At 45.6% G+C, this 16,706-nt stretch overlaps 1 protein-coding gene across 7 annotated transcripts in view; it reads right to left on the bottom strand.

Moving 5' to 3' along the window:
• Positions 1 to 16,706, bottom strand: part of SIPA1L2 (signal induced proliferation associated 1 like 2) — a 220,286-nt gene that overhangs the window by 78,923 nt on the left and 124,657 nt on the right. For all 7 annotated transcript variants that reach the window (XR_009699556.1, XM_061182463.1, XM_061182497.1 and 4 more), the window contains exons 3-4: positions 9,296 to 9,429; positions 7,100 to 7,288 (exon numbers count right to left, since the gene is read on the bottom strand). Coding sequence is in view for 6 of the 7 variants with exons in the window: in XM_061182463.1 (XP_061038446.1) it covers positions 7,100 to 7,288; positions 9,296 to 9,429 (323 nt within the window). In the remaining variant the exon portion in view is untranslated. The remainder of the gene's footprint in view (positions 1 to 7,099; positions 7,289 to 9,295; positions 9,430 to 16,706) is intronic.

Below are 16,706 nucleotides of genomic sequence, written 5' to 3'. Positions count from 1 at the left end.
TACAATAGGCCATAAAGAATTTTAGTAGCAATTGAAGATTTCCTGCTGTAGCTGTATCTCCATGTCCATCCCGTATCATGCTGGAAGCTACCACACTGCTTTCTCCCAAGGCCGGGGAGAAACTGGATCCACCTTTACAGCTTTCTTGTTTTCCCTAAAGAGGAACTACTTGTCACTCAGGCAATCAGGGCACTTCATCTTACTAGCAGCAATCTGAGCCTCCAAAGGCTGACGGATTATCAGCCCTCTCTGATTCCCTAAAGGCATCCATCCGTAACACTGTTCACTTTTATTATCAAGCTGTAAAACAGAGCCTTTAATCAAAACTCAGAGCTGACTAGATCAGTAAAAGAAGGTAAAATGGTACTCATTTCGCTTCAGTGGCAAAGTGATAACAGCCATCTCATCCGGGTGACCTATGACAATGTACAATCCAAGAAAGGTAGGGATCCGCCTGCTTGGGGCATCTCAGCAGCGATGCTAGGGGAAGCTCAGAACTAGGCGGGCAGCCGACCGCCAGTACATTCTACACACGCTCCACCTTCTGGGTGCTACGGGGGAGGGGAGGAACCAAACGAGACATCAATCACCTGTTCGTAATCGGACCGGATAAGCTACCTACAGGGATGGCTCCCATGGTGATGGGTTTGGGGGGCGGGTGGAGAGCACACAGGCCCCAATCACACAGTGAAGACAAGGATCCAGGCCCGGAATGTGGGGCTATGAGATGCTGGGCGTAAGCTATTAGTGTTATGAGTTGTGTTGTACTAGTCCTTTAGCAGCGTCAAGGCAGAAAAAACATTTCTATTTGTCCAGGGATTGAGGAATAAATGTTTCTGATCAACTCAACTATCCAAATAAATGAGACACCACATTTACTGCAAACAGACCAGCATCCTCCAAAAAAAAAAAAAAAAGAAGTATAATACAAATGTCTCATATTATTTCACTAATTATTTCAGAACACTAATCGTTCTGAGTGACCCAGAAGACAATCCAGGATCTTAAAGTACTTTAGGCAACACTTGGGATTGGCAATTGTCACCACAGATGTGGATGACCTTGGTGACTGTCAGAACTGGATAAATCCTCTAACGGGACCTCTACGAGACTGCTGTACCTCCTCGACACCATGATGGTTTGACCTCCCTTCTCCCCAGTTGTCCGGCCCTGGCCTCATGGAGAGTCCCCCAGAGATCCTGTGGAGTGATTAGCAGGCACAGGTACCCAGGGCCCCAGGGCTCCCTGCCCACACATCCTCCGCACCCAGCAGGGGCGGCCGTACCACCACCCGCATCCCGGGGCTGCCGCCCTGTCTGTCCCCCTGCCTGCCGCTCCCTAGAGCCCTGCCACCTCTTCTGGTGCCACCTCTCCTGGTGCCACCTCACGCCGCGCCCCTGCCACACCTGCGGCTTGTCCCAGGCAGCCCCGCCATCCCCAGCAGGAAACCCTTCCTCTGCCTCTTTGTGCAGCAGGCCCGGAGCAAAGCTGTCTGGGGCCCCAGGGTTGGGACCGGGGCGGCCCCATGCGGGTGAAGCAGAGACCTCCCCTGGACCAGCGCAGTTTCTCTCTGATTCCTGACTCTTGCGGACTTGATGCTCCCTGTGGACTCAGGCACAGGCCAAATACCTGGAGAACTGAACCCCCCGGAGCTTCCTTGCTGAGCGCGGTGCCATCCACTCACACCCCTTTCCTTCCAGCCATCGCACAGACCAGCCTGTGTCTACATCCCAACCGGGAACAGGACTTGCTTTCTACCCAAACAGCCCTGGGCCCATGGGAATCGGGGGATGAGGCTAAATTAGACTTCAAAGCCCCCAGGTGTCTTGCCCCAGCTCCTAGAGCTCTGCTCCAGTGACTGAGAATAAACCACTGTGGCCTGTTTACTACAAGGCCTGTGATTCCACTAAAACAGAAAGAGGATGAGACACGGTGTGAAGGAAGAGACCTCTCTCACTCGAATCTCTTATAAACCTCATGAAATCAATGGAAATGCAACACCAAGGCTGACCCCCTCCTGCCCGTGGTTCATCAGAAAGCTGGCACACCTCTTCAGCCTGATCGCGGTACCAAGGGGAGGACAGACCCCGGGTCCCCATGAACGAAAACCCCCAATTCTCTCGGAACAAGGCTTTGTTTCTAAGCCCTCTACACCTCAGGCTGAGTCTAACCACGCCCCCGTCCCACTGACCTTCCTTTAACTGTTCTGATGCGAATCACATCCAGTCCCACTGTCCTGGGGTGGACGAGGCTGGCACTTGGGCGGCACCACGGTCAAAAACAAACAACACCCACTTGCCAAAACTCTATACTGCTCCCGTGCCCAGAGCTGGACACACAGACCCTGCACGGACAGGCAGACGATCCCTTGCCTCCTGGGACTGGATGAAAGCTGAGTGCTCTGTTCCAAGGCCAGAAGCCCCGTCACTATTGACAAGAAAATTTAAATTTAAAGGAAGAGGACAAAAAACAAGAGCCTCAGAATGGCCTTGAAAATAAATTCAAGTGTGCAGGAAAGCCCTTCCACTGCATCCTCCCAACTCAACCACCTGCTCTAAGCGTGTAGTCTCATGTACTTAGACCCACTTGACTTCGTGTCAAGTAAACCTGGTATGTGAGTGAACATACATCTGGGTGAGGAGACAATAGCAGAAGGGGTAATTGGCTTGTGAACAAATTAATCCAAAGATGCCCTAATATTCTAAGTTAGTGAGCTGTCATAATTTACCTGAATTAATTTTTTAAGAAGTCAACCTACTGGGTAAAGATAAATTAGGAGTTTGGGATTAACAGATACACACTACTATATATATAAAATAAACACAGGGAACTATATTCAATATACTGTAATAACTTATAATGGAAAAGAATCTGAAAAGGAATACATATATATGTATAACTGAATCACTTTACTGTACACCTGAAACTGACACATTGTAGATCAACTACACTTCAATTAAAAAAAAAAAAAGTCAACCTATATAATCTTAGGAATTCACCTGTTATACAAACTAGGGTAGTCTTTTAAAAAAGGAAAAATGGAATCCTAGAGGTTGGGAGGTGAATTTATGTAGATAAAGTAGCAAAACTTTCAAAGTCCTGATTGATAATTACTTCCCTTATGATTCTCCATGGCATGGAGTCTTCCTGCTCAAAACATCTTACCAAATGTAAAGAACGGAATGAATGACCTGATACCCACTATATCTCCCATTGATATAACATGTCTTGCGCAGAGCAGATAAACACAGTGACTGTCAAACCAGGAATGGATTCCAAACTCCAAGAAAGCAGAAAACGACAATATGTCCTTTAAAGTATTTTTTCAAGATTAAAACCGCTTAAGACCAGTAACATAAAACTGGCCCATCCCCTCCTTGGGCAGATTTTCTATCAGGAAAGTAGATAAAGACAGCACTACCCAGAAGAGACTCACAACACCCCAACAGGTTAGGGAAACTTTTAAGGATCCTTTAGAAACCAGGATGTTAGAAAAGCTGTCTAATATCTTTCAGAGATGAACATAAATAGTAGCTCTTGCTGACGTAATATGGAAATTAGATACCACTAAGAGTTGTGGGATGTTAAAATGTCGTATTGTACACCATTATGAAAGTATACCAGAGTCAAATAAATATAATCTCAAAAGAAAAAACACATGAATACAGCTAGAGCTCTCCAATGCACTGGTGTGCTTAAAAGAAGCACCCAGTTCTCAAAATTAATTCACTGACATCAGATTGTAAACAGGTGTTCATTCAAAGTACCTGAAGGCCTAGTTTAAGAAAAATTCCTTGGCAGAGCCATTTTTATAACCTTCAATGCTTCCCACCGGCGTAGCTCCCGGACCTATTCTGCCGGACAGACATCCCAAGAAGTGCCTGCTTCATTCTGTGAGGAGACAGCCACCTGTGGCTGTTGTAACGTCTCTCAGGGCTTGGGCATCAGGATCCAGGCTGGGGAACACCGGGCCACCTGTGGACTCCTCCACAGCAGCCTGAGGGACCAAGCACCTCATCCGCCAGGCACCTGCTACCCAGCAGGTAAGGGACATGTAATCAAGGGAGAAGCAACACACACCAGAAACATAAAGGGATGAAGACCACGGGGGTCGGCACCTCTCTTCCAGACCCTTCCATGACACGGAAGTGAATGTGTAACGGAGCAGGACCCTATGGGGCCTTCCCAGGACAGACCCCTCCCCATATCCTCTGCTGTAGCTCCTCTCTGAAGTAGCCAGATAATAGACCAGATAATAGTATCTGACGCCTATTTCCTGAGTTGTTTTTCAGATGCTAAAACCACCCCCAAATGGAAGAAATTACTTGATGATCATGAGTACGTAGCCCCCAGACCTTCTGGTGCCTAAGGACTGACCCCCATCAGCCAATCAGAGAACTGTGCACGAGCTGATACAGACCCTGGGGTTCCCCTCCCTCATCTGGCCTTTAAAATTGCTCTGCTGATCAAAACCACAGTGAGGTATCACCTCACACCGGTCAGAATGGCCATCATCAAAAAATCTACAAACAACAAATGCTGGAGAGGGTGTGGAGAAAAGGGAACCCTCTTGCACTGTTGGTGGGAATGTAAATTGATACAGCCACTGTGGAGAACAGTATGGAGGTTCCTTAAAAAACTAAAAATAGAACTACCATACGACCCAGCAATCCCACTACTGGGCATATACCCTGAGAAAACCATAATTCAAAAAGAGTCATGTACCACAATGTTCACTGCAGCACTATTTACAATAGCCAGGACATGGAAGCAACCTAAGTGTCCATCGACAGACGAATGGACAAAGAAGATGTGGCACATATATACAATGGAATATTACTCAGCTACAAAAAGAAACGAAATTGAGTTATTTGTAGTGAGGTGGATGGACTTAGAGTCTTTCATACAGAGTGAAGTCAGTCAGAAAGAGAAAAACAAATACTGTATGCTAACACATATATATGGAATCTAGAAAAAAATGGTTCTGAAGAACCTAGGGGCAGGACAGGAATAAAGACGCAGATGTAGAGAATGGACCTGAGGACACGGCGAGGGGGAAGGGTAAGCTGGGACTAAGTGAGAGAGTGGCATGGACTTATATATACTACTGAATGTAAAATAGCTAGTGGGAAGCAGCCGCATAGCACAGGGAGATCAGCTCGGTGCTTTGTGACCACCTAGAGGGGTGGGATAGGGAGGGTGGGAGGGAGACGCAAGAGGGAGGGGATATGGGGATATCTGTATACGTATAGCTGATTCACTTTGTTATACAGCAGAAACTAACATACCATTGTAAAGCAATTATACTCCAATAAAGATGTTAAAAAAGAAAAAAAGAAAAAAACAAAATGCTCTGCTGAAACCCTTCGGGGAGTTTGGGGTTTTTGAGAACAGGCCACCCATTCTCCCTGTACTGGTGATTTTACAATAAACGCTGCACTTTCCTTCACCCAAACCCAGTGTCAGGAGATTGACTTTACTGCGCCTACGTGTAGGTGAGTGGACCCAGGTTTGGTTCGGTGACAAATGCTGTCCTTCCCACCAAGCCCTCCTGAACTCTGAGTCCTGGACCAGCAGCGACACACCCCCTCTGTCCCTCCATTGACAACAGGATTTCCTCAACTGCCTCATGACCATTCTAAAAGCACTTTACCAGTGATGACCATGATGAACTCTTCTGTGGGATTTTAGAAGTCAATTGCTCAGGGTTCAAGCTTTGGTTTGGTTTAGTTGTTGTTTTTAATATGTCAGCCTTCATTCTTGAGAAAGACAGACTGCAGGATTATCCACTCTGAATGTCACAGTGCCTGCTTCCTCTGGCTGAGAATGCAGTGTGAATTTGCTAGTGCAATTACAACTTCATCTCTTTTAGAATTCCAGCCATCTGAGTACCAAATACTCCACCAATATATCACAGGGAGTGGGTTACTGGGTCCACTGAGAAATCCTGCATACTCCCTCCAAAACATGAGAAAGAATTGTCCTTGGAAAATTCTGGAAAGACATCACAATTGTCTTTTTCTTTCTGCAAAGCATGTATTTAAAAACAAATCCACTCATTTAAAATAAATTGCATACCCTTGGGCACCGACCACTCAGGTTCGCCTCCAAATTATCTTGCATCTGAAGTTAAAAGGCTTCTTTCCATCCTCTGGGCCACCACCTAAATCCTGTCCATCATTAATTCTCTCCCGGATGCGATTAATGACCACATAATTGAGCTCCAGGCCACCATCAGTCTCTACCTTCACCAGGCTGTCCAGTTCCCTTCTACCAGAATAATCGTCCTAAATTACGGCTACGAGCATGTCACATCCTACCGGCAACCCTCAATGTTCCCTACCACCTCCTCGATCCAGTGCTAACTCCTTAGCCCAGCATTCACTCCAGCCTCAACATACTTTGTAATTGTTGTTGTTTTAACTCCTAACCTCCCTGCGTGTGCCCTTCTCTTGTAAAGAAACTGGCCATGGTTTCTAAAACAGCCAACTGCTCGTATCTCCCTGTTGGAATTCTACTCAAGTCTAAAGGCCCAGTTACAACACCACCTCCTTCAGATGTCACTTTCTCTTTTCCCAGAGCACACACTGCATTTCTATGTCTCCATGACCCATGACCACACTAACGGCCGTGGTGTTCTTTGTCTTAATGGCCCCAAGGGTAGGCACCAAGTCTTAGCTTCAAGCCTCCTGATACGTGCTGTTCACTGCCATCTGTTAGCATGACACTTTGCACGTAGCAGACAAGAATAAATGTTAGTTCAGGGAAAGGCCCAACGTGAGTTCTTTACACCCTGGGAAAATACACCAGCAGTCTCTAATAATCATGAATCAGATCTGCTCCTGCTGGCTGGGACATACCGAAACCCTGGGAAAAACAATGCAAGTCACAACTCAGCAGGACGTGCATTGCACTTATTATTAAAGGCATCATGTTACTTAACTAGTATAGAGGCATATTCGGGAAAGACTGGAGAGAAAATGCTTTAAGGCATTAAAAATAAATGATCCCCAAAGGCAGATGGATGGGAAAACTCCAAAACATTCAGAAACATGGACACAAAGTCCTGCACACTTACAGTCTCCCACGTGATACACACCCCTTGCTCATCCAGCTTGAGCAGCTGCTCCGAGACCTTGGGTGAGCTCGAGGCCTGCCTCAGGCACTGGATGCTCAGCTCTGGAATGACGTATTCCAGGACTTCTTTGAGAGGGAGTCCGCGTGCAGTCCCATGCCTGGCGGTAGAGGGTATGGCATCTTCCAAAATCGCTCCTCTCAGGGTTGTCAGCTGCAGGGGCAAAATACAACATTCCGGTTAACACTTATTCCTGGTTGCCTCTTTAAAGCATAACTTTTTAGTTGCCTTAAAAAAAGAGGAAGAGGGCTTCCCTGGTGGTGCAGTGGTTAAGAATCCGCCTGCCAATGCAGGGGACACGGGTTCGATCCCTGGTCCGGGAAGATCCCACATGCCGTGAAGCAACTAAGCCTGTGCGCCACAACTACTGAGCCTGCACCCTAGAGTCTTCGAGCCACAACTACTGAAGCCCGCGCGCCTAGAGCCCATGCTCCGCAACAATAGAAGCCACCGCAATGAGAACCCGCGCACAGCAACGAAGACCCAACGCAGCCATAAATAAATAAATAAATTTATTTTAAAAAAAAAAGAGGAAGAAAGCTAAGGCTCTTTCCGGAGTGGGGCAAAAGAGGCTAAAAGTTCTCAATCTGAAGAAGCAAATTCAACACTCAACAGTCAGTCTTTAAACAACCAAAGGACTCAGGGGTCCGGAAGGAGCCAGGCGGGGCTGATATAACCAGATGTGCGTGAAGCACGAGGAGGAGTGAGACAAAGCCCCGCCGGGGGATGTGAAGTCACTCCCACCACGATCGGAACCGACACGAGAGGGACGCTGAGGAGGAGCCGGGGGTCCTAGGGCCGGGCTAGCCACAACTACCTCCTCCATCCTTCCGTTTTCTTTTGCCCATTTTTCTCTACATCATCTTCTTTTTTTCCACTTTTCCTATTTAACTTTCCATTGCTGGCAATTCCCGAGGCTGAGTGGGGCGATCCTGTGACCCCCGTGGGCAGGTGACCCAGGGCTGGGAAGACCACCACCGGACTCTGCCTCCTGATCTGTGATATGTCCTCAAACACGTCGTGAAAGCCTGGAGCCACTATTCTGACACATGTCATCTAAGCCCAGGTCAAATACACGGAGAGAGGAGGCCCAGCACGGCCGGCCGAGAGGCCTGGTTCTAACCCCACCCCTCCGGGTCTTGTTACAAAGCAGCCGCAGTGACGGTGGTAACAACGGCGCCTAGCGTTTGCACAGTGCTCCGTGGCATCGCTGTGCAACAGGACTTTCTGCGGTGATAAGACCGCCCGCCATCTGCACTGGCTGATACGGGAGCCACCAGCCCCGAGTGGCTGCTGAGCGCCTGACCTGTGACAGGTGTGACCGCAGAGCCACATTTCTTATTTTATTCAATTACCTTAAATTTAAATAGTCACACGTGGTTAGTGGCTACTGAACAGGACGCTGCAGGTCCGTAACTTACAATATGTCCCCTCCAGAGAGGGCTTCCTTTCCTCTTTACGGCACAGAGCCCGGTTCACGGGAGCACCGATGCACAGGCAGTGGGCACCAAAGTGCCAGGCTTGGGCAGCGCCGGCGAGGGGCTCTCTGTACTCTGATCCAGAAGGAATCACATTCTGGACTGTGTGGCCGACACATTCCCATCTAATGACAGTGGTCAAGAGGATAAAACCTGAAGTCCAGGCCAGATCTAGTTCTTCATATAAATCAACATCCCCGCCTACATGGCTCCACGCATCGGCCATATGGTGTATAACAGTCGCACTTTTCACTCAAAGCAAGACCAGCGGGGAAGTAGCCTGGGTGCTGGCGGGATGAAGTGCGGGGCCACGGAGGTGCTGGACCTACAGACACGCTAAGCCAACACCCACCCCACGGGCGGCCTCCTGGTTTTCTGCATTCGATGCTAAAGTCGTCCTTCAATTCTGACATGAAATCATATAGTTCAAGTCTGTCCTCTGCTTCAGGCCCGAAAACCTTGCATTTTGATCATTTCATCCTTTCTGTCATGTAAGGTGGCGGTCAAATCACTGCCACTTAACATCCATCACAGGTCTTCAAATTTTCTACTTTGAACAAAACAGTATAAGCCCTTCCGGTCCCCTGAACTGCTGTGATCGGCACTGACAATGAAAGCGACACCTTAACCAAGCAGCGACCCCAAGGCCCAGCCCAGGACAGACACCCTGAGTGCCCAGTACCTCGCTCGTCCTGAAAGCCACCCGGTAGTTGAACTGGGACCCTTCTTTCTCCTTGGCGTCTTCCACCTTCTCCCTCCGGATGCTGACTGCCACAGGGCCGAGGTTCTCATCGATTCCAAAGTAGTTCTGGTGTTCTGCAACGCAAGAGAGCAGCGGCATGAGAAGAAGGCAACCAAGAACAGGGTGGGCATCTTTCAGCTTGTGTACCGAATCCTTGAAGACGTACCAGTGGCTCTGGTGCAGGATTCCCCCAGATGTGATCCACTTTTTTTGCCTCCAAATCAGATGCACTTTTAACCTGTCATTTTCTACTACTTCATCCTCCCATTCTGCTTCTCGCTAGTTCATAAGCCGCGCAGGAGCCCCAAAGTTGAGTTTGGCATCACTGGAAAGAGTTCTGCCATCTTAGAAACTGTTAAAAAAAGGAACCTGGCCACTTGAAGAACCGAGACTGAACAGTTTTCCTCCAGCTGGGAAGGTCACCTCCTCTGACTGATTAAAGGCAGCGGAGGTGAGCTAATCAGCCACTCAAAGATGAGCCGGATTCATCTCGGAGAACAGGGGGGTGGCAAAGACCACCCTGTCATGATGATGTCATGAAAGCACCTAAGAGTCTAAAGCAAAATGGATCAGCCGACAAAAAATGGATAAAAGGTCATTAAGCTGCTGAGTCCAAATTATTTCTCCTAAAATACTACAACTTAGTTTACTATGTTATCAGCTAATCATTTCTTTCACATAAAGTCAGGGTCCCATAGAGATCTAAATGCACACAATCTCACTGGAGGAATGCACTCTGAGGCCCTCCTGCCCACCTAGCACAGGGACCCCCAAGGACATTCTTCCTAAGAGATGGTCATTAGGCTCTTATTTATACACTCAACAATTGTGTGCCAGGCACTGTCTCAGGAGTGGGGTAATAATCCAGAAAAACTCCCCACTCACAAAGCATGTATTCTAGTCTGAACGCTGCCAGTGACAGCAAGCTCACTGCTTTGTGAGAATCCCTTCTGGATGCGTGAGTGAGCTCTGCTAAAAGAAGTAAAAATGCTTCACTGCAACCAGACTTTTTAAGTGTTGTCTTCTGTAAGGACCCAAACTTAACACTCAGATGTGGTCCGACCCATACAAAACAGAGGGTGCAATCACCCAAATGTTTATTCATGCTGCTTCTGGATTTTAGCAACCCTTCACACCAGTAATCCGTGCAGAGCAAGTGGTCCATGCAAAGCCCCAGGTGTTATTCACTTATTTCCTATTGAACTGCTGCCTGGGTCGTTCTCCAAGATGTGCACTCATAAAATTGATTTTTTTCACCCCACATGCAAAACTGCTTCTATCCCTTTTCTATGTCACCTTAGTGGTTCTGGCCAATCTTTCTGACTTAACAGTTTTCAGTTAAAAAGAAACATACTATATCAAACGTTTGTAAGCTTGAAAAAAGCCATAGGTATTCCAAAGGCTTTGGGTTATGCTAACATTTTTTGCCACAGTAATTTCTGAAGGAATAGAGAATGTTATTCAGAAAGTAGAAAACAGATTAAGTTCAACAAAGAAAAATGGCACTTGTATCAGTCAAGGAAAATATTACCTAAAGCCGCTAATGAATACTGGCTACATCTTAAAAGGCAGATCATTTACGTTTTACTTCTTGCAACCAAACGAGATAAATACTGACATAATTTCCCTTTTAAGCCAGGCAGGGCTAGAAGAGCAAGTCGACTATTTTGGGGACTAAAAGGTGAATTGCTGACTTAGCCCTAGACGTATACAATAGGAAACGAGCCTTTGGTTTTTCATGGATAACTCTGGTAACAGTCTGGTTAACTATTACAAACCTGCAGGGCTCCAGTGAAATTAAACATACATTGAAAAAAAAGTGTTATTTACCCTGAGGAGTTATTTATCATCAGCTCGATACATTAAGAACCCACTTCAAGAAGTTACCGGACGAAGTGAGAGTGGCATGGACATATATACACTATCAAATGTAAAATAGATAGCTAGTGGGAAGCAGCTGCATAGCACAGGGAGATCTGCTCGGTGCTTTGTGACCACCTAGAGGGGTGGGATAGGGAGAGTGGGAGGGAGGGAGATGCAAGAGGGAAGAGATATGGGGACATATGTATACGTATAACTGATTCACTTTGTTATAAAGCAGAAACTAACACAACATTGTAAAGCAATTATACTCCAATAAAGATGTTAAAAAGAAAAAAAACAGTGACTGGCAAAAATGCTCAAATCGGTTTCTTGTTGGGCATCTGATGAAACCCGTGACACAAATCAAAAGAGCTTCAAATTATTTTAGGGAGAAAGAGTGAACAAACAAACAAAACCCCTTTTCAGGATAAAATTGAGAGCCCAGATTAAGTGCATCTAATTATTAATTCTAATACGTGACAACTAAAAATCCTAAAGTGTGTGTGTGCTGCTCTCACACTTAGCAGGTGCTCTAGGGACAGATGACAGAGCAGTGACGGCAGCGGCAGGGGCTGTCTACAGGGGTGCACGGGGGAGTTTTCCGAGGTGATGGAGCTACCCCACATCTTGACTGTGGTAGTGGTTACATAACACACTCATTTGTTGAAACTCTTGAGAACTGTACACCTTTTAAAAGGGGTGAGTTTCACTGTATGTAAAGTATATTTTTTTTAAACTGGGGAGGAAACAGAAGGTCAGTGAGAGGAAGAGCTGGTAGTCCTCGGAAGTGGATGGGTCTCCGGCACAGATACAAGTCATGACCATTTCACTCACCCCAGCAGTTTCACCCCACTGCCTCCAGGGAGGAGAATTACTACTCCTCAAGTAATCACTCTCTCTCTTCCCATTTTCTCAACTACTAGTGTGTCCTCAACCATCGCTCACTTTCTTCCACACTACCGCCCTGCTCAGGACTCCATGGTGTCTGCTGGCAAAGCCAGCACCCACCTTCCAGTCTCTGCCTTAGCAGTCCGCCATGTTTGCACCACTGGCCACCCACTCCGGGCTGGGACCCTCTACTTCCTAGACCGCTGGGACGACCCCTTTCAGAATGAGGCATCTCCCAGCTCTTTGCTTCTGGGTTTCTTCTGTCGCTCCTCCCCGGCGTCTTCTCAGCCAGGCTGCCCTCTCTGATTCTGCCTCTGTCTTCATGCTTACCTGTTTGAAAGCCTATCCTTCTGTCTCCCCTTCCATCCATCAAACCATCTTCTCCTTTAAAGTCCTCAGTGCTATGATCCAATCTCTGTCTAGGCTCTTCTCTCATAAATCTCCTCACTCACACGCCTTTGCCCCCTCTGCCTGTCACCTCTCCCACTTTTCTTCACTTGACGTTCCTATTCATCGTTCCAGACCCAATGCAAACATCATGTCCAGCGGGAATATTCACCGCCTCTCCAGATGAGGCTAAGTCCTTCAAAAATTTTTTTTAAAGTATAGTTGATTTACAGTATATTAGTTTCAGGTATACAGCATAGTGATTCAGTATTCTTACAGATTTCACTCCATTAAAAGTTATTACAAGATAATGGCTATAATTTCCTGTGCTGTGCAATATATCCTTGTTGCTTATCTATTTCATACAAAATAATTTGTATCTCTTAATCCCCTACTCTGACCCTCCCTGCTTTCCTCTCCCCACTGGTTACCAGTAGTTTGTTTTCTATGGCAGTGAGTCTGTTTTTTTTCTTTTATTTTTTAGAGTCCACATATATCATACAGTATTTGTCTTTCTCTGTCTGACCTATTTCATTAAGCATAACATTCTCTAGGTACAAACACATTGCTGCAAATGGCAGAATTTCATCCATTTTTATGGCTGAGTAATATTCCATTATATATATGTACCAATTCTTTATCTATTCGTCTGTTGATAGACACTCGGGTTGCTTCCATGTCTTGGCTACTGTAAATAGTGCTGTTATGAACATTGGGGTGTGGGTATCTTTTCTAATTAGTGTTTTTGTTTTTTCTGGATGTACAGCCAGGAGTGGAATTGCTGGATGATATGGTGGTTCTATTTTTTGTTTTTTTAGGAACCTCCATACTGTTCTCCATAGTAGCTGCACCAATTTACATTCCCACCAACAGTGTAGGAGGGCTCCTTTTTATCCACATCCTCCCCAACGTGTGTTATTTGTGGACTTTTAGGTGATGGCCATTCTGACTGGTGTGAGGTGATCTATCATTGTTGTTTTGATTTCTATTTCTCTAATAATTAGTGATGTTGAGCATTTTTTTCATGTGCTGGTTAGCCATCTGTATATCTTCTTTGGAAAAATGTCTATTCAGGTCTTCTGCCCATTTTTTAATTGGGTTGTTTGGTTTGTGATATTGAGTTGGATAAGCTGTTTATATGTTTTCATTATTAACCCCTCATCAGTCATATCATTTGCAGATACTTTATCCCATTCGGTAGAACGTCTTTTTGTTTTGTCCATGGTTTCCTTTGCTGTGCAAAAGCTTTTAAGTTTAATTAGGTTCCACTTGATTATACTTGCTTTTATTTCTTTTGCCTCAGGAGACAGATGCAAAAAAAATATTTCTATGACTTACATCAAAGAGTGTTCTGCCTATGTTCTCTTCAATGAATTTTATGGTCTACAGGATTTAGGTCTTTAATCCATTTTGACATTATTTTTGCATATAGTGTGAGGAAATGTTCTAATCTCACTCTTTTACATGTAGCTGTTCAGTTTTCCAAGCACCACTTATTGAAGAGACTGTCTATTCTCCACTGTATATTGCCTCCTTTGTCATAAATTAATTGACCATAAATGTGTGGGTTTACTTCTCAGCTCTTTATTCTGTCCCATTGATCTATATGTCTGTTTTCATGTCAGTACCATGCTGTTTTGATTACTGTAACTTTGTAGCACAGTCTGAAGTCTGAGAGGGTGATACCTCCAGGTTTGTTCTTTATTCTCAAGATTGTTTTGATAATTTTGGTTTTTTTGTGGATCCACAGGAATTTTAAGATTATTTGTTCTAGTTCTATGAAAAACACCATGGATATTCTGATAAGGACTGCATTTGATCTATAGATTGCTTTGGGTAGTATGATCATTTTAACAATATTCTTCCAATCCAAGAGCACGGGGTATCTTTCCATTTCTTTGTATCATCTTCAATTTCCTTCATCAGTGTTTTATAATTTTCAGAGTATAGGTCTTTCACCTCCTGTTTATTCCTAAATGTTTTATTCTTTTAGATGCAATTTTAAACAGCATTGTTATTTTTTAGTCTCTCTTTATGGTAGTTCATTATTAGTCTATGAAAAAGCAACTGATTTCTGTATATTAATCTTGTATCCTGAAACTTTGCTGATTTCATTTATTAATTCTAAGATGTTTTGGTGGGTGTGGAGTGGCCATGCCTGGGGAGAAGACTCAGCTACAGGACACAGAGGAGACCCAGTCCCGGGGCAGAGCCTGGGTTGGGTGGCGGCAGCCACTGTGGGTGTTTACTCAAAAGCAGTATCTCGGAAGCATCCCAGATCTCTGAAGATGGTTGCTCCACCACAGCTCACCCCACCAGCCCTTCTTCAAAGGTACCTGCTCTTTGGTGTGGGCTGGCTAGCTTCTGATGGCCGGTCCCCGCCGCACACCGCCCTCCAATGCTGGCTGGGGGTGGCGCCCTCTAATCTGCAGAACCATCCCGTTCCTCTATCAGCTTTGGCATTTCTTTGGCTTCTTCCTAGTTTTCTGCTCCTTTGGGGCTTTATGCCCTTTTTGTATTCCTTCACTATCATTTTCTTGTGGTGTATGAAAGGGGGAGAGATAACATGTGTGTTGAAATTGCCACGTATAACTAGCAGTCCTAAACTCATTTACTCCTAAATATCTGTAATTCGAATGAGCCTGATAATGGGTTTCTGAATCTGAGCTTTCCTACTTATCACCTCCTTAACCTTGGGTTAGTTACATAACCTTTCTTAACCTCAGCATCCCCACCTCACCCACCCCAAAAATATATATAATACATTTATCATCATTAACCTGAGAGAGACGTTATAGTTGAAGGCAGGCAGATTAATGACAACAACAACAACAAAAACTCAATGAAAGACAAAAAGGGAGTGAACATCAAATAAACAGCATCGTGGGGCATTTTGATTTTGAGCCCAACAGTCCGATAGTTCAAGAGTCATACTAAAGGAGATTCACACTTCTCATCTCAAAAGCTGATCTGTAATCAGAGGTTACATCGCATTCAGGGTAGTCTTTTAAAGAAAGTAGTGGCATATATAATATTTTACTGAATAATTTCTACCAGTAACTAATTTCTTTTTAAATGAGGGGAACCCAAAATATGTATATTACCCTATCCACCAAAGATGGCAGGCAAATTAGTGAGAAAAACAATTTTTTCCTTAGTGTCTACCTCTCCAAGCCATGACCCACACTTGTTTTTGATTTTCCTCTCTCTCACACAGACACACACTTTTTGAACGCAAGTAGAGAAGACATTTCTGCTACGTGCAAACCATCACACCTTTGGACTTGCCAGTTCTAAGGCCCCGTAGCTATTTTCTAAGGGATCGCTCAGTGCTTTCAGTCTCACCGAGAAATACAGCAGGTTACCTGGACGTGTTTCTAAAGAAACCAGTCCTGGGCTGTGCACTGTAACATTCTGTCTAGCTTTCATACGGGGCATTCCGCACACGGTGGAGATGAGAGCAGGGAAGGTGCTCCCTATGGTCTCCAGGAGGGAGCCAAGGGGACCCTCTCAAATGACACCTGGTCCCCTTCAGGACAGCTCAGGCTGTTCATCTGCATCACAAGAGCCTTCCCCTCTGTGGGCACAGGACAATGAGCCCCTCACCCACGTGAGCCCATCCTTATCCCAAGCCCTGGATTTCCATAAAGTTGCTTCAAGGGGGAATCAAATAAAATCCTTCCTTGGCAGAATGGAAGCTGTGAAAAGACTGGAAAAGCTGAATGAAAATCTACATATCATGCAAATACAACAGGGCCAGATTAAAAAAAGAAAAATTGGTTAACAAGATTTCAGCGTAGGAAATGAGATTCAGTGTGTCTCTGTGGTGCACTTTGGCTGCTCAGTAAAAAAAAGAAAAAATTCTAACTCAGAGGAGTTTTTAAAAAAAAAGGGGTACGTTGAACCTTAGCCCAAAGGCTGTTTCCAGGTACTGTGGTATCTTGGAAGGGAGAGGTATTGGGTCCGTCACTCATGGAATGAACAGGTGAGGACCACAACTCTACACGCCTCCCGAGGCCAGTATGTAAAAGAGAAGCCCTGCGGCTCTGCCTCAGGTGATTTCTCAGAGGTGTCAGCACCATATGGGCCACGGCGCCATCAACAAGTCCACGAGAGCCACCAGCAGCTGCGGACTATGCCCCATCGCCCTGCATTGGTTAGTACTCACAGCAGAAGCTTTCCTTTAACGGTTCTTTGTTCTTTCAATAGCCAG

This window comes from Eubalaena glacialis, chromosome 1 (assembly GCF_028564815.1).
Source record: "Eubalaena glacialis isolate mEubGla1 chromosome 1, mEubGla1.1.hap2.+ XY, whole genome shotgun sequence".
NCBI classification, from domain to species: domain Eukaryota; kingdom Metazoa; phylum Chordata; class Mammalia; order Artiodactyla; family Balaenidae; genus Eubalaena; species Eubalaena glacialis.
This window is presented reverse-complemented; position numbering and strand designations above follow the sequence as displayed.